This window comes from Otolemur garnettii, unplaced genomic scaffold (assembly GCF_000181295.1).
Source record: "Otolemur garnettii isolate 467f Iridium unplaced genomic scaffold, OtoGar3 scaffold00035, whole genome shotgun sequence".
In the NCBI taxonomy this organism is placed as follows: domain Eukaryota; kingdom Metazoa; phylum Chordata; class Mammalia; order Primates; family Galagidae; genus Otolemur; species Otolemur garnettii.
The window spans coordinates 5,318,748-5,341,993 of NW_003852430.1; the positions used below are offsets into that span (position 1 = coordinate 5,318,748).

Sequence of the window (23,246 nt, forward strand, 5' to 3'; positions counted from 1 at the left end):
GACCACAGGCGCCCGCCACAACGCCCGGCTATTTTTTGGTTGCAGCCGTCATTGTTGTTTTGGCGGGTCCGGGCTGGGGATTTGAACCCGCCACCATACGTGTACGTGGCTGGCGCCTTAGCCGGTTGAGCCACAGGCGCCGAGCCGATGATTTCTGATACACATTAAGTTTAGACCCACTGGGCAATACCATCCCCTGCCTTTGAGAGATCCCCTAAATGCATCTTTAGTGAACAATATGGCCAGCCAAACACAAACCCTGACAGCAGAGGTGCCTTTGGTGGGTTATGGTGCATTGAAATCACCTCCAAATTAGGGACAGCCTCTAAAACACCCTGGCTTCTCATACGACTGAGTCACCCTAGACTTCAGTGAAGAGTTTTCTCCATTCTCTTGGATTAGAGAGTTCTTCAGTTTTATTCCCGCTACTGTATGAAACAGGTTTGAGACATCATGGAGTACTTTGGGCTGAGCATCAGAGGGAAAAGATTCTTCCCTGCATATCCTGGTAAATTCTTTTTTTTTTTTTTTTTTTTTGAGACCGAGCCTCAAGCTATCCCCCTGGGTAGAGTGTTGTGGCATCACAGCTCACAGCAACCTCCAACTCCTGGGCTCAAGAGAGTCTTCTGCCTCTGCCTCCCAAGTAGCTGGGACCACAGGCGCCCACCACAACGCCCGGCTATTTTTTGGTTGCAGCCGTCATTGTTGTTTGGCGGGCCCTGGATGGATTCGAACCCGCCACCTTAGGTGTATGTGGCTGGCACCTTAGCCACTTGAGCCACAGGCGCCGAGCCTTGCCAAAGGTCTTGAACGAAGGAAATTGTGATGGGGATAGGAAGAAAGACAGAGCCTAGAGATATTTAAAAGAGAAGACAAATAGAGCAGCAAGGGTGAGGGAACGGTCTGTTACATCTTCCGTATTTCTAGTTTGAGTGACTGCAGGGGGTTGGAGGGCTAGATATGAAGGTAGTGTCGTTCTCCAAAAGGGAGGCACAGGGTAAAGGACTAATGAATGCAGTTTTAGAAATGTTCCGTGTGAGACGCCTCTAGGACATCTATGAGGTGAAAATGAGTAAAAAATAGTTGACTCTCTGGATCTAGAGGTCAAGAGAAAGGCCTGAGGCTTGGCAAAGTGACTTGACATCTGTAATCCTCGTGGCTTGGGAGGCTAAAGCAGGAGGATTGCTTGAGGCCAGGAGTTTGAGACCAGACCGGGCAATATGGAAAGACCCCATCTCAACAAAAAAATAAAATTTAAAAAATTTGAGTTCTGAATTTGAGATACAGATTTCTGAGTAACAGTAACATGAGGGGGGGGCCAAACCAAAACTGTTAAGCACAGTGAGATTTCACATTTTAAAAATCTAACCAGGCAAAATGAGGCCCAGAAAATATATTAAGACAAGAAGTAGGTTAGAGGCTGCCTAGAGTTGAAAGGTGAAGGAGGGGAGGAAATGGGGAGTAATTGCTATTATAATAGGTATGGGTTTTTTTTTTTGCAGTGATGAAAATGTTCTAAAAATAAATTGTGGGCTTGGCGCCTGTGGCTCAAGCGGCTAAGGCGCCAGCCACATACACCTAAGGTGGCGGGTTCGAATCCCCAGCCCGGGCCCACCAAACAACAATGATGGCTGCAACCAAAAAATGGTCAGGTGTTGTGGTGGGCGCCTGCAGTCCCAGCTACTTGGGAGGCTGAGGCAGGAGACTCGCTTGAGCCCAGGAGTTGGAGGTTGCTGTGAGCGTGATGGCACTCTACCCAGGGGGATAGCTTGAGGCTCTGTCTCAAAAAAATAAAATAAAATAAAATAAATAAATAAATAAACTGTGGTGACAGGTGCACAACCTTGTGAATATAGTAACAGTGACTTAATTATATGCTTTATATGGGTAAACTGTATGATATGTAGGCACAAGACAGGGAATATCAACCTATAAGTAGGAAAGACCCAGTGCAGGAAGACAGAGCCAGGAAAAGAGGAGGGGGAGAGATAAGGGGAGTGTTGTCCATATGCCAGGTGATAGTTTTAAGAAGTAATCAAAGGCCATCGGTATCAAATACTAGATAAGCCAAGAAAGATAAAGGCTGAAATGTTCAATTTAGCAATCTGGAAATCACTGATGAGCTAAGTGTGAGTAATTTTAAGTTGTAGCATCAGAAGCCAGACTACATTAAAGAATAAATGAGAGGTGAGGAACAGTGGGTAACAAATAAAGGATCTTTTGTCGGCAAACTTTTCTTCCCTGGTGGTACAGGGAAATTTTGTGCTGTTATTATTTTCAGTATGACATCTACATGCAAGGGAAAGGGACAGCAGAGAGGGAGCAACTTACAATAAATGAGAAGGAGGGGACAACAAGAGACAGGAAGAAAGGGATTCACAACACAGGTATTAAATACCAATATAGAGGACAGGTGAATATTCCATTGGATTGGGAGGAAAGGTTAAGATGTCAGTTTGTAGGGACAAGAAGTTTAAGGAGCTATTGCTTAATGCAATTAAGGCTTGATGCATTAATGTTCTGTGTGCGTTAGGAGACAAAGGTCACTGGCTGAGGATGAGGAAGGAGGCTTAGGGATCTGAAGAGGTGGCAAACATTTAGAATAATTATCATGGGAGAGGAATTTTCAAGGAAGAAGTTGAAAAGTCATTATACATATTTCAAATACTTATAAAATCTTAAATATATTTCATAGCCAATAAAAATGATCTTGTATGAATCACCTGCAAATTTATTATACTTTGCATTAGAATTTGTAATGACCACACTAAACACATGAGCAGGTAGCCACAAATCCCTGAAAGGGGTGGGTATCTTCAGTCAAAATATAACCCAATGACATTTTGTCCTTGGACTTCAAAAACATGATTCCCTTCATAAACTCAGCCTCAGAGTGACCAGGAAGGTCTAACATTGGTCATTTTCCCAGGCCCTCTGCAGCAGAGAATAAAAGAAGAGTGATCAAACTGTTTTATTACAGGTGCTGGAAAAGAAATCAGAAGGTAACTTTTTTGATTCTCGTGAGAGGGCTTATAGCAGTTAGTCTTCCTAAGGTGCTGGGCTAAAATAATGTTATTTCAAAGCCTTTTGACAATTGTCAAGTAGTATACAAAAATTATTTTTATTGTAGCTAGCGCCTACTAATACTTCCAACGCTATATTCCTTTATGCAATCTCAAGAACTCTTTACTCTATGGTTACTGGTATACACTGAGCTCTGAAAATAGGCATGTGCTTTCCAAAACCTTTGTCAATCTCATGCCCTTACACCAGCCTAGGAGGTTTACTCTCCTTCCTTTTCAATCCACCGAAGCACCGTAGTTCCCACTTATACATCGGTGATCCATTCCAAGGCCCCAGTGGATGCCTGAAACCACAGATAGCACCAAACTCTGCATATACTATTGTTTCTTATGTACACATGCCTACAATAACATTTAATTTAATTAAGGTTAAGTGAATCTGGTGCAACACGTCACTGTCAATCAGAACATGTTTTCTGTACATGTCTTCCATCCACAAATCCAATGTCTTTTCCATCCTTTTTTTTTTGTTACAGTTTGGCCAGAGCCGGGTTCGAACCCACCACCCTCAGTATATGGGGCCAGCACCCTACTCACTGAGCCACAGACGCCGCCTGCCTTTTCCATCTTAACTAAGCACTTAACAAACAATATGAAGTGTGACGGCAAAACCAGCAAGAATTTCCTTTTTCCTCTTCACAATTTCATGGATAGAAGACTTAGCAATTTCAGCATATGAACTTTTCCTTTCCTTATTAAGTGGAGAACTTTCATCTTTTCCCTTAAAGGAAGCACTTTTAGGCTTCTCTTTGGCACATCTGAACTGCCAGGATCAGGTTGCTGCTACTCTTGCACTTTGGAACCATTATTAAGTAAAATAAGGGTTACTTGAATACAGCCACTGCAATTCCAAAGCAGTCAATCTGATACCTGGGGCAGCTACTGAAAGTGACTAAGGAGCAGGTACACAGAGCAGACAAGGGTGGAGACGCCGGACAAAGGGCTGATTCAGATCCTGGTCATGACAGAGTGGGATGGCGTAGGACAGCTCGAGATTTTATCACACTACTCAGAATGGCATGCAATTGCAAACTTACATATGAACTGTTTATTTCTGGAACTTTCCATTTACTATTTTCAGACCACAGCTGCCCATGGGTAACCAAAATCATGAAAGCAAAATCTTGGCTAGGAGGAGACTGTTGTAGTTACTACACGACCTTCATCCTGCCTCAGAAATGTCCTCACCTCTGGGAAGACTCCCATCACCATAGCTCGAAGATCATTTCACTAGAACTATCCCAACCATCTCCTTTCCACACATAATTTTGTACTTGGTATTTTTGCTAGTTATATTTTTTTCTTTACCTGCCTTAAACCCCTAGAAAGCAGGAATCATGTTTTACATGATCCCTTTTCAGAATGATGCTTTGTACATAGAAAAATGTTCTACTACTTCTAAAATGAACTTCAGAGATCATCCTCATGTTTCCAGTGGGAACACAAAACATAGAAGTCTCAGAGACTATAAGAAAGATTTAACCAAGATGAGTTAGTGAATGGTAGAGCTAAAAACCTGATTTTATCTTGCAATCCAAATTTCAAAGAGAGCCATTCTTTTTTTTTTATTAGCGACACAGTCTCACTATGTTGCCCTTGGTAGAGTGCTGTGGCATCACAGCTCACAGCAATCTCAAACTTTTGGGCTTAAGCTATTCTCTTGCCTCAGCCTCCTAAGTAGGTGGGACAGGCACCTGCTACAACGCCCAGCTATTTTTGTTGTTGTTATTGTTGTTGTTGCTGTTTTAGCAGGCCCTGGCCCAGTTTGAACCCACCAGAGCTGGTGCATGTGGTCGGCACCCTAACCACTGAACTACAGACACCCCTGAGCCAAGAGAACCATTCTTGAACCTTAAGGTTAGACAAAGATTCAGATTTCTCTGGAAAAGCTTATGTTTCGGTTTTAAACTAAATTGCATTTAATTGACTTGGTTGTATAAAAAAAAAGTGGAAGGTTTTTCCTTTTTTCAGCAATCCTGTTTTGTCACCATGTAGCTAAAGTAAGAGTTAATTATATGATAGCGTTGACTCTGGAGTAATAGACTCTGTGAAAAGGATGAATTTGTCCTTCTTACCTATGTGTTAGCTGTACACTTGTGTACTGCAGCCTCTGATGCCGTCATCACATCTGTGGTTCGTAGTTAGAGACAGCCTAACAGTTCAGTTACCGTAACAGAAGAAACCAGTAACTATAAAATTTCAGCACTGATATTGGGAGTGACCTAGAAGGAATTATCAAGAGCAGTGGCTATCTCTCAGACCTCGTGTCTCTATCTGGTACAGAAAGAGAAAATAAATGTGTTCATCTTGAAAATAACTAGGTGACACGAAATAAATGCTGCATTTTATGTAAAACAACTTATAACTGAATTAGCATAAATTACTTTAGTCCTAGATGTTATCTCTAAACAAAGAATTTATTTATAAATATAACCTAATTATGAAGGACAGCTCCATAATAGACAATCATTTTCCCTAATCCACTGAATTAGGTAATTCTTAATGAAAGATGCAAATGTAATGAGAAGCTGCGAAACGCAGTTATTTTGCTGACCATTCTCCCGTGGTTTGATACAGGGACACTCTGAAAACATGATGGAACTAAGAGAGCCTGGTGGACTGTTATTTCATCTAGGATAATTTGGATAATCACTGGAAACAAATTAAGGGATTTACTTATTTTGTTTTATAAGAAATGTCCACTAAAAACTCACTCAACTAAATTTCTCTCTTTCAGTGACAACTGTGGGCATATTATTCTCTGGGCTGTAAATGACACAGTTAAACTCTAAGGACAGACAAAGCGTGACCAGGGAATTCTTGTCTTACTCAGTCCTTATCTTGCTATGTGACTCTTAGGGAACTGCTTAACTCTTTTGAATCCTTTGCCTGGAACGGGAAGTGAAGACATTTACTCAAATCCTGACAGATAATAAAACACAGTCTTCCCTTCCTTATATCAAACAAAGCTGCCCTTATTCCACTAGGCAGATGAATAGGGATCATTTACCACTATTCACTCTGGGTATTCTCAAAAGGGCATTATAATTGTCTTCGTTTTACTGAAGTACTCCCAAGACTCTTTCCTATAATCTAATGGCACCTCAATTACCCATATTACTTTCTGAAATTTCCTCAAAATCAGGATTATCACTGCCTGACTTTCACCACAAGGATCTAGGGTAACAGTTTACCACTGTTTAAAGTTACAGTATGGCCAAGTACGGAGGCTCCAGCCTGTAATCCCAGCACTTTGGGAGGCCAAAGTGAGTGGATTGCCTGAGCTCTGGAGTTCCAAGAACCGCCTGAGCAAGAGTAAGACGTCATTTTTACTAAAAATAGAAAAACTAGCTGGGTAATCTGGGTGTCATGGCTGGTGGCTGTAGTCCCAGTAAGTTGGGAGGCTGAGGCAAGAGGACTGTTTGAACTCAAAAGACTGAGGTTTCTGGGAGCTATGACACCACAGCATTCTACCTAGGATGACAGAGTGAGACTATCTCAAAAACAAACAAACAAAACAGTTACAGCATAAACATAAATCCTCAGGAAAAGTACACTTCTCACATGTCAGAATGCTAGAAACCAGAATAAACACTTGATTTCTAAGCTGTATCCTACATCAATGTGCAATCGCTTCTCTTTGTTAGCTGTTTAGAACAAAAAAACCTCACTGTATAAGCTTTCTATATGCATATACAAAACACATATTTCTAATTGGGCCTTTTTATCTATTAGTGAAATGGAGTTATACTGTTCACAACTTGCTAGATGGATTAATAATTACACATTCTCATATTCTATGATTAAAATTTAGAGGACTACTAAAAAGCCAGTAAAGTTTGCAAGTATGTGAAAATAAAAAGGGGTGTTGGCTCGGCGCCTGTGGCTCAAGTGGCTAAGGCGCCAGCCACATACACCTAAGGTGGCAGGTTCGAATCCAGCCTGGGTCTGCCAAACAACAATGATGGCTACAACCAAAAAATAGCCAGGTGTTATGGTGGGTGCCTGTGGTCCCAGCTACTTGGGAGGCTGAGGCAGGAGACTAGCTTGAGCCCAGGAGTCAGAGGTTGCTGTGAGCTGTGATGCCACGGCACTCTACCCAGGGGGACAGCTTAAGGCTCTGTCTCAAAAAAAATAAAATAAAATAAAAAATAAATAAAAAGGGGCGTTGGGCGTTGTTTCTAAAGCATCTTATAATCCTCTTTATTATTTATTTTGAGCTTCCTGAGAAAGAAAATAAAGAAATGTGTTTATTTTACACTTAGTGAGCAGAAAAAAGTCGGAGCTCCTCAGGTGAGAGAGATGACGTTTTCTTTACTGTAGAACTTACCCAAACCAAACTGAGCCCTGATTCCATGGTTTTTCCTCTTGGAGAAGTAGTTCTCTAACTATCTGAGAAGGAACCCACTAAAACTTCCTGTCCAAGTGGACTCCTTCCTGGGGGTGCAGGTGGCAGAAGCAATACCCTCTTGCCAAGGAAAGCCTCAAAGTGCTCACAGAACTTCTTCATCTGCTCCAGGGCTTTCCCGAAGCTCTTTCATGTTTCCATGTGAGTCAGCAGAACCTAAACCCATTTCCTCATTTGACCACTACAGAAATACTGAAAGAGAATGATCTCCTCACTGATACGGGTAACTTCTTAGTTCAATGTGATTCTGACTTGTCAATCAAAGTACTTTTCAGTATCTACTCCAACAAACAATAAGAATATCCATCATGTCAAGAACATTCAAGGTATTTCTAAAGAAGAAAATCTTGTATCCTGATAGAAGGGGAAAAGAAAAAAAATCCCCTATGTATTCCTTAAGGGAAAATGTTTTATTTGCATTAACAAATAAATTAATTAACAATAAATTAATGTCCTATTTTTATCGCTAGGACATTCTTGTGCAATATAGCCTCAGGATTGTTACTTATCAAATAACATTCGTTGATTAGTTTATCAAAGGAACTTGTTGATAGGCACCCTATCAATAAATTAAGCTAATACTGTGCTTAATTTTCTCAGGAAAAAAAATATTCTAATCAACTCCATTTTGTTTGAACTAGTGATGTACATTTTTAGTAGAAACTCCAGGGCAATTTGTGTCAGCCTAAAAAAATCAAGAGTTGACATTCAGCAAATGCTGAATTCTAAGCAATGTCCTGAGAATATGTATCTTTCTTTTCTGCCCAACTGTCAGTTCTATTTACCAGTTACATGAGGTAGCGCCCACCAAGAGATGTTTTTCATCCATTTACTCAGTAAAGACTTATTAATAACCCATTATATACAAGGCACTAGGTCAAGCAGTGGGTATTCAGCCTTAAACAAGAGACATAGTCCCTGCCCTCAAGGAGCTCACAGTCTAGTAGCCAAGGCAAATATCAAAATATCAAATGAACTCAAAGTTGTCAAATTGTACCAGAAATCTCATGAATGAGTTAGGGCATTAAACAACTGCCCCCAGGCCTCCTATCCAAATGAAAGCTCAGCTCAGAACACACATTCAGGTGAGAGAGGCATAGTCCTGTTTTTGCTTTAGCTGAAATGCCTGACAGCTAGAGTAATAATCCATAACAGGGTTATTATTCTGATTCTATAAATATTTTATGTGTGCGGAACTCTTTAAAATCAAAACCTAGACTTTGATGTTTGCATGATGACCATTATTTACTTTGCGTCACATCTAAATGGGTTATTCTATTGAATTAGTCACATATTCAAAAACTATTGCTTCAGCTGGGCAGTAGCTCATGCCTGTGATTCTAGCACTCTGGGATAGCCTGAGCCCAGGAGTTTGAGGTTAGCCCGAGCACAAGTGAGACCCCAACTCTGCTAAAAATAGAAAATTTAGTTGGCCATTGTGATGGTCACCTGTAGTCCCAGTTACTCAGGAGGCTGAGGCAAGAGGATTGATTGAACCCAGGAGTTTGAAATTGCTGCGAGCTATCACTCCACCACACTCTACCCAGGGTGATAGAGTGAGACTCTGTCTCAAAAAAATAAATAAATAAATAAAGACTACTGCTTCATAATAGATATGGTTTATGTTGCTTTCCATAAACTTGAATAATTAATTTAATAAAGACTTGAAAATTTGCAAACATCTCTTTTTTTTTTTGCACATTTCAAAATTCAATTTTACAAAATAAAATGACAGCTACCAAGTACTGGATACCTACTATGAACTAAGTGGGTCTTTGTTGTTGTTGTTGTTTTACATAATTTCTTGTAATCTCCCTCACTCCCCTTAATCCTGTGAAGTACTAATGGCCCTATTTCACAGATGGGAAAACTGAGGTGCCCAGAAGTTAAGGGAGTTTTCCAGCACCACACAGATATTTAAGGTAAACCCAGGAACAGAGATCTGACTGGTTAACTCATTCTCTCAAGAATCCTAAATTGAGCACAGAGTTTTCCCCCTCAGGGGCTACATGCTGTACAATTAGTCACTGTGTAACACTGTAATGATATTCTAATAATGTAGTTAAAGCTTTTAACTAGCACCCAATAAAACGTCTAGGGTGAAATAACTTCAGGTAAAATTCAGGCTGTGAAACTCTGAAGCCTTCGCTAAGATGAGTAAACAGTATCACGCAGCAACCTCCAAGCCCAGCTGTGCACAACTTTCTCCAAAAAGAGGAAAAATAATCTTAACACTAAGTATGCTAAGTGGGAGTTGGCCTGAAAACGCCTAAAGTAATGGTGGGTCAGGGACAGCTTGAGTCTTTTGTTATCTTCAATCCTCAGTGGAGCTGATCTTTGAGCTGTTTCACCTGGGCACAGTGATTGGGTCCCTGGCTCCAGAGGGTCAACATTTCAGGAGTGGACACTAAGCATAAGCGTTCAAGCACACAACACCATCGCCAGCAAAAACCATCACAGTACCCAGTAAAACCCGGACAGCTTTAGGAGAGAACAGGAACGTAAACTTGACACCTAAAATGAAATGCACATGGAGCCGAGTGTTCTGCCCTAGCCTGGTCTTCATCCAAGTGCACACGACCACAGTCAGTGGACAGCAACCAGAAAAAGCTTCCACCGGCAAATCACAGACTGTGCACTAAGCCGATACCCGCCCCGTGACTGCGTTTTCTAGGGTCTGCAGCGCTCTGAGGGGCTGCCTCTCCCCCTCTCGCCCTGCCGCTCCACTGCACTACATTTTAATTCACTAAAACGTGCGCTAGGCACCAATAGGGAATCGTTTAAAAAGAAGCATGTCCCTTTCGGCTTGGGGACGGCATGCTCGCCTTTCAACGTCCTACTGGATCCTAACACGCATATGATTAATATTGGAACTCAGGAAAGAGAACTTCTTCTGACCTTGAGCGTGCGCGCTAAATAAATTACCTCAGAACGAAAGTGGTGAGATCTCATAACAGCATCTGGGGAGAAAAGAGAAAAATAAGACTTTATTTAACTCCTTGTTCTTCACCCACCGAATTACTAATGACTTACCTGGGAGACAAGGGTCGGAAAGGCACAGACGCCTGGATCTGGTGGGAACATCCTTGGGGGAGGAGGGGGCGTGCAGGGCCTTGGTTCTCTAGGTGACTTCTTCGCGAGAAGTTTCCGGGAAAGTTCTGGGGGAGTTGGAGAGCCCCGAACTCTCCATGCCTTACTTTCTAGCCCCTAAGCTCCAGCCAAGAATGGGTGAAGGCGAGGCTGCCGCAGCGCCGGACCAGCCTCGTATTGCCCCGAGGGCTTTGGCGAACTGACACTAAGAATTTAAGTTCGTGACTCCGCTCCCTGCCTCGGTTTTGCCGCAAGTATCCAAACCTGGGAGACTGGAGGGCGGGGGTGAGGGAGAAAAGGGCAAGGGGCATAAAATAAATAAAGGTCCCCAGCTTGGGGAGTGGGCAGTGATGGGGACGGGAAGGCAGCGGAGAAGGGACGAGGCAGCGCTTCGCTCTCCAAATCGGCTTACACGTTCCTCCCAGCCCGAGGAAACCCGCCGCGCCGTGTCTTACCTCGGCTTCTAGAACGACCCGAAAAGACCGATTTCATCGGATGCCTCCCTTTCTGGAGCTTGCGGTGCCAGCAGCAGAAGAAGACGATGGTGGCGATAGTGCCCAGAAGAAGCAACAAGAGGAAGAGGGCGCATTGGATGCTGTAGGGTCTCAGCAAGACGAGGAAAGCCGCGGCGATCATGGTGGGGCGAGGCGGGGGCGACTCGGCGGCGGGGCTGGAGGGCGGCGGCACAGGCACCGCGCGGGGCGCACGCCGGGGCGGCGGGCACGGGCGAGCGCGGCTCAGCGCGTCATGCCCTGCGCTCGCGGCCCCGCGCCGGGCCCAATGGCTGCGCACCCCGCGCCGGCCGCGCTACGCGAGTGAGCCGGGGCTGCGGGGAGCGCTTGCCATGACTCAGCAGACGGCGACGAGGCAGCGACGAGGCGGCGGGGAGCCTCCCCTCTCCCTCCCCAGGCACCCCCGCCCCCGTCTGTGCGCAGCCCCCGGGCGCAGCCCCGCCGGGGACGCGGCGAGCGGGGAGGAGCGGCGCCGCGATCGCGGCCGCCAGAGCCCAGCGCATCGTCTTGTGGCCGCCGCCAGCCTCAGCATCCCTAAAGCCGGGCGCACGTGGGTCGGGGCGGGGACGCGGCGCCTGGGCTGCGGCCGCGGCGGCCCGCGGGGGGCGGGAATGGGGCGCCGCGGCGGGGGCTCGGCTGATGACATCACGGCCGGGATGCTGCGGCGCGGGCGCGCGGACATGGCTGCGGCGGCTTCGGCGGCGGCCGCGGGCTGCGCTCGGGCCTGAGCGCCCAGCGCCCTCCCGCGGGGCCGCCGGCCTGTCTGCACTGTCCTCAGGTGCACTGGCCAGGCACCTCTTCGCTTCCTGGACACCTGGGGCTTCAGCCTGTCCAGCCGTCCTAGGAGGAATTGCTGGGGAGCCCGGCGTCAGGGGGCGCCAAGGAGCCAGGGGGAAACGGCGAGGTGCTGGCAGGAGCCTCCAGGCGGTGCTCCCCCTACCTCCCACCTCCCTGCGCCCCGCCCCGAGGCTGGGGCTTTGGAGGATGCAGCCCGGTGAGCTATTGCTTGTGGGGGGTACCTCGCACGCTGCAGCGCGAACACCGGGAAGGGCCTTCCCTGGGAATTGGGATCCTCCAGGAACCGGAGGCCCACGCTTCTCCAAGCCCCTCTAAACAGGAGCGCTCCAGGGTAGAACGCTCCGTGGTGCCGACGTGAACTGTTCCATCCCCAAACTTGATGCCATTTCGCCGCCGAGAAATGAGCACTTTTAGATCCTCTCGTATCCATGACTCACATTGTGCATTTGAAGGGAGAGGAGATTTCAGATATAGAGACCTGACAGATGAAGGAAGTTGGGGGTTGGCTTGTAAATATTTGGGGGAGAAATGTTTTAGGGAGTATGAGGCAATAGTGATCTTTCACAGTCGCGTCCACACTTCCTTTCTGCCCTTTGCCCCCTCCCCACATCTCTTCGTAACCAGCAAAAGCATATTGTAGTTGGCGACCAAGGGGATTAACTGGTGCAGTGCCAACGCAGAAGGTAGGGCGATAGCGCCGCAGTGTGCCTTCCTGCGGACCGCAGCCACCTGGCCGGGAGGCGCTGCAGCAGCAGTTGGTCTGTGGCATCTTGCGGCCTGGGCACGGGGCTACCGGGGTCTGCTGCCCCCAAGGCAGTGCTGGCTTTCCGGTGGTAGGGGCTGGATTGTTTTTATGCTTGTTATTGTTTCATTTACTCACATATGGGAATTGAGATTATAGTGACAAAGTAACACGTTTCCGCATTTGTGGAGTTTCTGATAACAACTAGGTTGGACTCCTGTTTGGAAAATTTAAGACACTGAGGAAATTGTGCCATAAAAATAATTTGTAAAATTTTGAAAAGCAGTAAAGAAATGGTAAGAATACTTAAGTTGTATTTGCTTGTAGGGATCTCAAAATCAGTGGTTTTCTAACTACATAAAAAAATTGCTATACAGCTCTGCATAAAAGTTTAACTGTTAATGTTCTTAAGGCCAGTAACATACATATTACCTACCATGTGTAAGTGTTAAAAGAAACCTTAAAAGCCCTTGTTCAATGCAGTCTCTTAATCCCAGATTTCATGAAGGTGGAAAACAATGGGTATGTCTTCTTAATTGCAACTGGTTTCCTAAAACAAAATAAACATTCAGATTGTTGACATGTTGCATCTCATTCATTGATTCAGTTGTTTGGGGTGAAGATGGAAAGGACTTTGCTTGCACACTGTGTGTAAGGTAAGAATCTTGAGTGTCAGTGTGTAGGCTGCGCTACCTGCCAGATAGGCTTCCTAGGTCCCTGGCCCTCAGAGAGTGGGACTGCATCATATTCACATGGCTAAAGGTTTCTGCTACCGCAGCCCACTGCAGTGAGAAACGGTATCCCCGGCCATTATGCAGAGGTTACTGAAGAGAATCCTGAAAGCCTGCAACGTGTACCACGTCAGGAAAGGGCGAATTCACTACCGCATTGACTCAACAATGGCATGGTGGAGTAACTTAACACGACTAAACTGAATTTACCCTTTGCAGACATTGGGTGGAAATCACTGATAGAATCTAGGAAGGTCATCTTTTACTTTATGCTTCTCGTTGATTAAAATTTGTAAGCGAGCTGAAATGGCCTACATATCCTAGAACAGAAAGTCAAAGACTACAGACACAGCATTGTAACCAGATTGCCTCAGACGCTTTGTTTTTAATAGCAAAAAGCAACTAAGTAGCAATTAGGATTTTCTGAGCTATTACTTTAGCACAGTTGTTACCATCCTGAGTCTCCCTGTAGCCATTTATAAGTTTCAAGTGCACACAGAACATCATTTATCTCTCTTGGCAGACGAATGCCATGCAATAGCATTATAGGTATTTCTTTTTTAGATGCATTCATTTCTGTTCTTTGCATCACTTATCTTAAGGATAGTAATAGTAAGTCAGCGAAATCCTTGAAAGAATTTAGCATTTGGTTCCATTGTTATTTTTGATTTGTTTGCTGCTAATTTATCATTTCCTTTTTCAAATAATGGCCTATTATTAATTGCTTCTTTTTGTGTGTTCAAAATAGTGCCTAATGCATTGTGGAATTCAATAAATATTAAATCAGCCAATCAGTTCATTTTGGAAGTTAATTTAGTAGAATTTATATCTTTTCTTCCTATGAGGTTTTCATTTAAAAAAGAATAATTGGTGTGTGAAAGTCACAAAAAGAGTTAAAGTTTGAGGGTAGAGATGGAGGAGGAAGACCATAACCAAAAACTTTCATACCAAAAAATGGAAAATGCATAATGGAAAAGTATGTGAAAAGTAATTTGTTGACTTTTTATGACAGTGAGTTAGCATTGTCACCCAAGAAAAGACAAGAGGAGTTGGGGGAGGTAGCAAGAAGAGTTTGATAGCAAGTGTACAAATACAGAGTGATCCATTATACAGCCCTTCTTCCCTTTAACTTCTCAACCAAAGTGGGACTAAATGAGAGGGACCAAAAGGAGATTAAAATACTATATTAACTTTAGTCAGGGTAAAGTCAGATTGAAAACCGTGGCTTAGTCTAAAGGCCAAAGTGGGATATCTTATTTCTTTTCTACTAATTCATCATGCCGACCCAGTCACAAAGGAAGAACGATAAGCCTTCCCCAACACTAGGGCAGGAAGGAACCTGACCTGTACAAACTCCTACATAAGAGACCAGAGGCTAAGAAGAGCCTGACACTTTACAATCCAAGAGGCAAACAGCATGAGTGAGTAAGGGACAAACCGTGTATGAGAAGGGGCTTTTATACATCAGCCCTGCCCAGCAGTGGGCTGCCCAACCTTCCCTGATTTTCCTCATCACTAAGTCTTCCCACCCACCAAAGAGTGAGTAAGGAGCTTTAATAAAATGGCAGAAACATTTTCAATAGTGCTTTCCTAGAGGTGGGAATTTAAAATTTTTCACCCTAAGTTGTGTAGCACCCAATTGTGTAAAAGGGAGAAATTGAAGATGGCCTCAAATTTTAAGCAAGAGTGAAGAAATAGTAGTGTGCAGATATCCAGCAAGCCCACCCGTGGAATTGTGGGTGGAGAGGTCAGAACCAGGAACAGATTGTGGAGTCATGGAAAATGGAGGAAATGAACAAGGAGGAGAAGCTGGAAAGAGGATTGGAATCGGAACTTAGGAGACAGCTTCCATTTCTGGACTGGAGGATAGCAAAAGGCAGACAGGATCTAGAAACCAAGTGGGGAATATTCCAGTTTGTGGTTTAATAGGACACATGCACAATCAGGAGGATGAGGAGAGTAAGAACTGAGGACTGAGGACCAGAGACCCCTGGAAACCTTCCAGAGGGCTGATTCGTCATGGTGGGAGAGGCTAAAGCCAGACTTTAATAAGTTGAAGAGGGAATGAGAGATGAAGAGGGAGAGAGCTGTTATCTACATTCTTTGAAGAAATTTAACTCTAAAGGGAATGAGTAGAAAATCAATGCAAGACTGAGTAAAGACCAATAATGATCCTTTTGTCAGTATAGGGGTATTTGAACTACTTTTTTTTTCTTTTAGGCAGTGACTCATTCTGTTGCCCGAGGCTGGAGTGCTATGGCATCATCATAGTTGACAGCAACCTCAAACTCCTGGGCTCAAGCAATCTGCTTGCATCAGCCTCCCACATCGCTGGGACTACAGCCCTGCACCACCACAACTAGCTAGCTACTTTATCTATTTTTTAGTAGAGACAGAGTCTCACTCTTGCTCAGGCTGGTCTCCAACTCCTGAGTTCAAGCAATCCACCTGCCTTGGCCTCCCGGAGTGCTAGGATTACAGGTGTGCACCACCATGCCTACCCTTGAATACGTTTCTAGGGAACTTGGGGGATGGAACTAGCGGTAGGAGAGGAAGAATTGAAGACAGAAAGAAAGCATGGTGTGGATTTGTGATTTAGCAAGTTGTTTCAACATACTTTCGTCTTCCCCACCCACCAGCATGGTTCTTTCTGCTCTCAGGCTGCTTTTATCTCTGCTGAGTTAAAATTGAGCCTGATTAGTTATGCTAGCTCTCTGCCCATGGTTCTCCTCCCCACCAACCTTGGCTGCTAACATTCAGACTTGGGCAGCAATTGTTAGGGAAAGATAAGCAATGTCTTGGAATGTAGTGTATATTGTCTGTGTTTATTACCAGCTTACATGCAAGTGAGTAAATTACCCAACTGGTAGTTACACAAGGACGTTACAATGAACTATTATCCCCTTGAAAACTAAAATTCAGGTAAGAATGGCTCTATAAATAAGTTACGAGAAATAAATCATACTAAGTTTGAACTGGTAGCCTACTTGTTTCTAGGTGAAGTGTATATATGTGCTTATGTTAAAAGGCAAAGGATTTATATCATTTGGAAGAAGCTACCTCATCTAATATAATCACTTGGAGGTGATTTCCAGCCACCAGAACCAGGCAAGCCATCATGTGGGTGCATTACCATTATCTTTTTAATATTTGAGTTTTTGAAGGAAAAACAATTGTAATTTGGAGTAATATCAAATGTTTTTTTCAGCAATTATTCCCTAGGAAAGAATCTTATACTTATTTTAAAATACCCTAAAAGTATCATTATAAGAGAAAACATTTCAAATGGAAATTGTTCTTTTAACATTTTAGAAATTTTAGGGTCTAAGTAAGATCCGTTGTTCTATGGGTTGCCATGCTGAAGAATCCACAATAATACTGTGGAAAAAAAATTGTTCTTGTTCGTTAGCATTACAGACTTTTCAAAAAAATCTGCTGAGTTTGGGAGCATAAAATCATCAATACAATTGAATTCATCTACTGTATAATGCCTGGCAGATAGTTTTTGAAAAGTAATCATTTATTGTCAGCAAACAAATAGAATTCATTTATATAGTTTCCACATTGAGTATATAGGATTAGTCATGCAGCAAAATACTGAGTCATTTGGCCAGAAAATCTACTCATAGTTGTGTGAACTGCCAGTGGAAAATTTGAGAGCTGTTCATAAATCAAATTATAAAGCTCTTAGAGTTATAAGTCACTGAGCAGTATTGTTCATTATTATTCTGATAGTGTAAAATATTTCCACTATTTCTAAGAATTTAGAAAAAGCAATTTACAAAAAGCAAGTTTGAAAGCTGAAGACCTGGCTTTCCAGATCTGCAGTGAACAATGCCATGTAAGTTATAAGCATTTCAATGTTCTCAAGTAAAAAAGAAAGAAAGAAAGTAAGGTACAAGGTTTATAGTTGAATAGTTCACATGTTATGCGATGAACAAAGTCTTGGTATCTTTTTTTAGGATATATAAGTTTATTTTATATTAGAGAGAGGGAAGAGAGTGCAGGGGAGAGATGAGAGAGAAGGGAGCGGAGAGCAGGGAGTGAGAGGAAGCAGAGCATGGAGATGGCCTGGCATCCCAAAAGAAAGGAAGAGTGCCAGCCCACATGTCTTGATAATAAAACTACAGCAATATTGATTAGCTAGCTTGCCTCTATTTCTTAACAGCAAGTCTTTGCCATTTATGATTTTTGCTTCGAATATTTTGTACTAATAGCTTTGTATGCTAGTACAGCAGTGTGCTGATGGCCTGAAAGAATGTCACAAAGAGGGCCGAGGTACCAAGTGTACCAAGGAGAACAGAAAATTGTGATGAGTAACTGACAATTAATAAAAGATGTTTCAGGCTGGGCACGATGGCTCACGCCTGTAATCCTAACACTCTGGGAGGCTGAGACGCGTGGATTGTTGGACCTCAGGAGTTTAAGACCAGCTCTAGCAAGAGTGTCAGCTTGTCTCTACTAAAAATAGAAAAATTAGCCAGGCATTGTGGCAGGAGCCTGTAAGCTGAGCTACTCAGGAGGCTGAGGTAAAAGATTCGCTTCAGCCCAAGAGACTGAGGTTGCTGTCAGGTATGATGATGCCACAGCACATTATCCAGGGTGATGCCGTGTGACTCTGTCTCAAAAAATAATAAACAAACAGAAGATGTTTTAGTAACACATAGTTCCAGAGGTTATTGAAATTATTCCAATGTAATGATATTCCATGAATTTAGGAACAGAAAGAAAAGTACATCTTAAAATGTCTTTGTAGCCCCAGATCCTTTATAGAGTAAAACAGGAAAACAAAGAGCAAACACACTAAATTACAAATATATAGTAGAGTTTATATTTCAGAGAAGAAAGCAGAAAGTCTAAAACCTCCCAACCCAATAGCACTGGTCCTAAAGTCTAATCTTAGATTCACAGTCTGCAAAGATTATCATAGTCTTAAGGCCTAAAGGCGGGGGCTAAAGGGGTTAGTATTAAACTCCCAGAAACTATTCCTAGATGTTCTGGTGAGTGTGGTAACCACTCTTCCTAAATCTTGCTGCAAGCCACAGGTTGCAAGGCTTATCAACATTCAACAGCCGGCTGTGGCGTCTGCAAACCTGGTAACTGAGGCCCTCAATCCCTCCAGGGTAATTCTGCACTCCCTGGTGAGAAAGCCCCCCATCCATACCGCCTGCTCAGCTCCACCTACTCATTATGTCTAGCTTTCCACCAAGTGTGGAATGCTGTGGTTTAAATGTTTGTCCTCTCCCAAACTCATGTTAAAATTTGACTACCACTGTGACACTATTAGGAGATAGAACCTTTGAGAGGTGACTGGGCCATGACGACTCTGCCCTCATGAATGGATTAATGCTGCTCTCTTGGGAATGGAAAGGGACTAGTTTAGCCCCTTTCTTCTCTCTCTCTCTCTCTTCCTCTCTCAAATGTTCCACCGTGGAATGACACAGCAATTGGGCCCTCTCCAGAAGCCAACCCCTTGATATTGGACTTCCCAGCCTCTAGAACTGTAAGCCAATCAATTTCTGTTCATCATCAATTCCTCAGTCTGTTGTACTCTATTATAGCAGCACAAACCAGACTAGGAAACCACCCTTGTCATCTTTGTGGACCTCTGCTCTCTCCCCACCACCGTAGTCCCAGGATGCTAAGTCTCAGTGTCCCATCGTCGTGAATCATATTTTGTAACAGTTTGAGGCTGATTGTTTCATGATGTGACTAACTCGCTCCAGTGGTGATCTCAGTCTGCCTAGTTCTATTTCTTCCAAGTTTCCTTCTGACCCTCTAGGCTGTGAGGGTTTTGGTGATGTAACATTCACACATTCCGCACAGAAAGACTTTGAATCAACATCATTTCCAGAGTGCCTCAGATACCTCCAGGCCCAGTGGCCACTGTTCTTTGCAGGATTTCATTTTGTGGCCATTTGTAAGGAGGCAGGAACCCACCTGGAGAAAATATTGCAGGGCTATAGTTTATGTGCCAGATTCCCTCATGGTCTACCATCTGGTGAGCTGTTAAAAGTCTTGGTCTTAGTCCCTGCATTAAGGGGCACCAGCAGCAACCTGAGAGTTGGTTGGGATAATCCTCATTCACTTATTTTCCTCACCCGACAGGCAAAGGAAGACATGCTCTGGTCTTCCTCATGACTGAATGACTACCTTGGTGTGGAAACCTAATTATGTGTAATAGTAGCTAACACTTATTTAGTATCTGCTCTCTGCTGGACCACTGCTAAATGCTTTACATGCATGTACTTAATTCTCACAGCAACCAGGGGTAAGGTATTAATCTTATCCCTATTTCATTGATGAGACTCCTGGGGCTTAGAGATGTGAGGAGCTCCCCCAAGATCACACTTGAGGCCTAAAGATTCTCCAGCACAGCAAAAACATGTCTGTTGCATGTTTTTCATCGGCACTGCCTCCCTCCAACAGCAGCCCTTCCCCTAAAGGAATTCCTCTTAGTTGGGGCTTGCTGGGCAGCTACACTTCCTCTCTTCTGACTCTCCATACCCAGATAAATGAGAACTAGCCCAACACTCGAGAAATACAGGTGTTTTCTGGCCCACAAGGTATGTAGTCCTCTCCTTTAGCCTAAAGGGAATTTACTTAGACTACTTCTAATCCTTCCACCTAACAAGACTCCTTTTATTAAAAATTTATATTATTTTACTTCTACTATTTCATTGCCATGTTTCCATCACTACCACTTGGGTAAATTTGACCCAGAACAACCTCCAGAAAGCTAGAGAAGCTTGGGGTAGAGGGCAGGCATACTCCCACTTTGGAAAAAGGGCTCGCTTGGAAATTGCCTGACTGTCCTTAATAAAAGGGCTAGCAATAACAATTTTTTTCTTTATAATTTTACATAAGATTGGGGTTATCTAATGTAGCATCATAGACATCGAGGTTAATTTGCTATGTTTCTTGGAGCCCTCCCCTCTCACCACTATTGAAAATACCACCCCCTAGACTTACATGTTTGATCTAAGCATACATGAGGGGAATCTGGTTATATTTTCTTCCATTAATAATAAAAATACTATTAAAAAGTAATGTGCTACTAATATACCTAACATATTAACATAATACAGTAGTAGTAGTATTCCCATTTCACAGGAAGCAAAGGCACAAAAAATTTTCATAAGTGGGAAATATTAGAGCTAGGACCCAGAGAATGTGGTTCTAAAGCCCATGTTTGTAACCACTTACGTGACCATCTAATATATCTGGAAGAGATTTTAGACTGAAACACTATCTCCAACTACCTACATAGCAAACATTTACTTCTATTAGAGAAAAAGAAAAGTATTTCATTAAACTTTCTGTCCTTTCCTAGATGGAGAAATTTGGTCTTCTCTGTCTTTGTACATGATATACATTTGCCCAAGGTTTTGTCTCCCCACGACTCCTTGGGCAACTTCCGTACCATAGAATCAAGGGCTCACAACATCGTGGCAAAATGCCATTGCTGGTGAGTCCACTGTTCCTCTCCACTCCTGAACCTCGAGGTTCGGTTGGGTTTGAACTCCCTGTACCCATCTATCCTTCCTTGCTTTTATATAGCATCCTGCCCCTTGGCCAGCTTACATAGTTGCATTCCACCTCCATGGGCTTCCTTCTTTGATCAATATTCATATTTGCATTCTCCACCCTCAGCTATTTCCTAGTTCTGACCAGCCCTGCAGCTGCCCACACCCAATACATGTAAGAAAAAGAAGAATGTGGCCTCTTCCCTTCCCTTCCGGTTTTACCATTCCATAACTGTATTGATAGCAAAATTCTACTGCTCATAAATACTGTATATATGAACATAGTTTTCAAATGACCTAGATATAGGAGGTAGGGAAATAACTTGACAAAAATGCATAATGTACTGGCCATTCTTTTTTATTTTAATGTTGCTTCAAGGTGGTATGAAGGAATATTAGAGTAAGAGAGACATGATTAGAATAAGTGAGGGAAAAACACACTATCATTTATCAGGTAAATCATCTGAAATATGTAATTCAACACATTAATTCTTTAGACCTAAAATTTTGAGTGTACAAAAGTAATGAAGACATTGGCAAATGGTCACCAGTTATTTCTTTAATGCGTGGGATAAGAGAATAGATATTTCAAACAGAAATTAGCTTGTCTTTTCATGTTATAATTGCTTAGATAAATTAATATTTGAAAATTGAATCACTCCGATTTTTCTGCATAGGCATTAATTCTCAGATCAGAATTATGACCTTTTACGAATTTTAAAAAATTGGTCTAGAAGTTATTAATGTTCTAGAGTACATTTAGTTAAAACAAAGTGTAACAATCTTATCTTGCTCTCAAATTTCAAGATGAATAGAATGTTCTATGTTGATCAAAACAGTGTGAAGTGGAAGACATTTTACATAGTTATCCAAAAATAGAACTTTTAATTGATTTTACTCTTCATTAGCCTTAACTTTATATCTGTGTTGACAAATGGAGGGGAAAGGGCTGTGATTATTGGAAGGGACAGGTGGTTACCAAATAAAAGCCAAGAAGAAAATGCTTGGCGGCCCTAGCACCGTAGGAATACTTCCTAGTCCCTCTGAGTTTGGCATATAATTTCTTGTGCAGACTTTCACATGGTTCTGCCCATGGCTGTGGGCTTTTCCCTGACAACTGATGGGGATAAATGACACTGTGAAAGAACAGCCAAGATTGTCTTCCACTGTTCCCAGCCTCTGATTTCTGTGCTGTTGCCTCTCCGCTGTGTCAGTCTTCTTGGTGAACACACTAAGGTGAATGTAAGCCAGACACACTGTTTAATTTCAATGAGACAAAGCATTTAGCACTTGGTTCTTTTGCCAGGTCAGTAGCAACAGAGAGACTCTGATACGGAGGATGAAGCCGATGTGTGTGCAGCCAATGGAACTAGCAATGCCAGGAGTACTGATCCAGTGACAGAGATCTTAGCACTTACGCATGAAGAGAAGAGCAAAAGACAGAGATTTTCCCTCTTTTCTTAGAGCTCTTTTACCACTGGAACTAAAGCTTGATCCATGGTAGGATAGACTGTACCAGAACATGGAAATCAGACATACCAGCCTTATCCAATAGAACAGTAATACCCCAGTAAACAAATAGTGTAGGTCAAGGCACATTGTCAGAATCAGATATCCACAGGGAGAGAACAGGGGAAGCACTGGCAGCAGAAGGAATCTCCCGGCTGGCAATAAATAGACACCCAGACAGTCAGGAGCTATGAGAACTTCATATGTTATATCAGTCAGGGTTCTGGCACGGTAACAGATGGCCTGCTAAAATTAGGATTTGAGAAGATTTTAAACAAAGGGACTGTTTGAGAAGGTATGGGCTGAGTATAGCGGAATCAGAGGGATAGTGTTGGACCCCAGGACTAGTCACAGTGGAAATGTTATCAGCCCTCAACCAGAGAGGGAGGTCATGGTAGTCACAGCCTGAAAGGAGAGAGTCACGCAGACAGGCCTACTGTGATATGTGAGATGACACCACAGAAAGGGAGCCAGGAGGATAATTCTCCTGACTCACCACCCTCCTTCCTTCTGATCTCCTGTGTGGACACTCACTGATTCAACTCTGCTGAAAAGAGGGCAAGGGAGCCCAGGCAGGTCAACCGCCAGGCTTAGTAGAATAAAGAAGGCTGGAGAAGGAATCCAGAGGGGCAAAGAAAGTCTCTTCAGCACTGGTGTCTGACTAAGAAACACTTGATAAGCAAGCCAAGACCCCAGTCCCTGGGGAAATAGGACTACAGAGCAGAAACTTAGGCATGGAGGGCCAGGTCGAGGACTTAGTCAAATGAAAAAAGCAACAACCTAGTTCTTGGAACTGACAAGCTATTGCAAAGCTGACTTGATAATTAGTTTCTCAGTTCCGGCTCAA

General features: G+C 43.2%; 2 protein-coding genes across 2 annotated transcripts in view; one reads left to right on the forward strand and one right to left on the reverse strand.

Moving 5' to 3' along the window:
- DST (dystonin) overlaps positions 1 to 11,217 on the reverse strand; it is a 480,961-nt gene extending 469,744 nt beyond the window's left edge. The window contains exons 1-2 of the mRNA XM_012805072.2: positions 11,037 to 11,217; positions 10,417 to 10,451 (exon numbers count right to left, since the gene is read on the reverse strand). Coding sequence (XP_012660526.1) covers positions 10,417 to 10,451; positions 11,037 to 11,217 — 216 coding nt within the window. The remainder of the gene's footprint in view (positions 1 to 10,416; positions 10,452 to 11,036) is intronic.
- A 387-nt stretch (positions 11,218 to 11,604) lies between these two features.
- The window catches only part of BEND6 (BEN domain containing 6), a 47,417-nt gene continuing 35,775 nt past the window's right edge, over positions 11,605 to 23,246 (forward strand). Inside the window, exon 1 of the mRNA XM_003789662.1 lies at positions 11,605 to 12,087. The gene's annotated coding sequence lies outside the window, so the exon portion shown is untranslated. The remainder of the gene's footprint in view (positions 12,088 to 23,246) is intronic.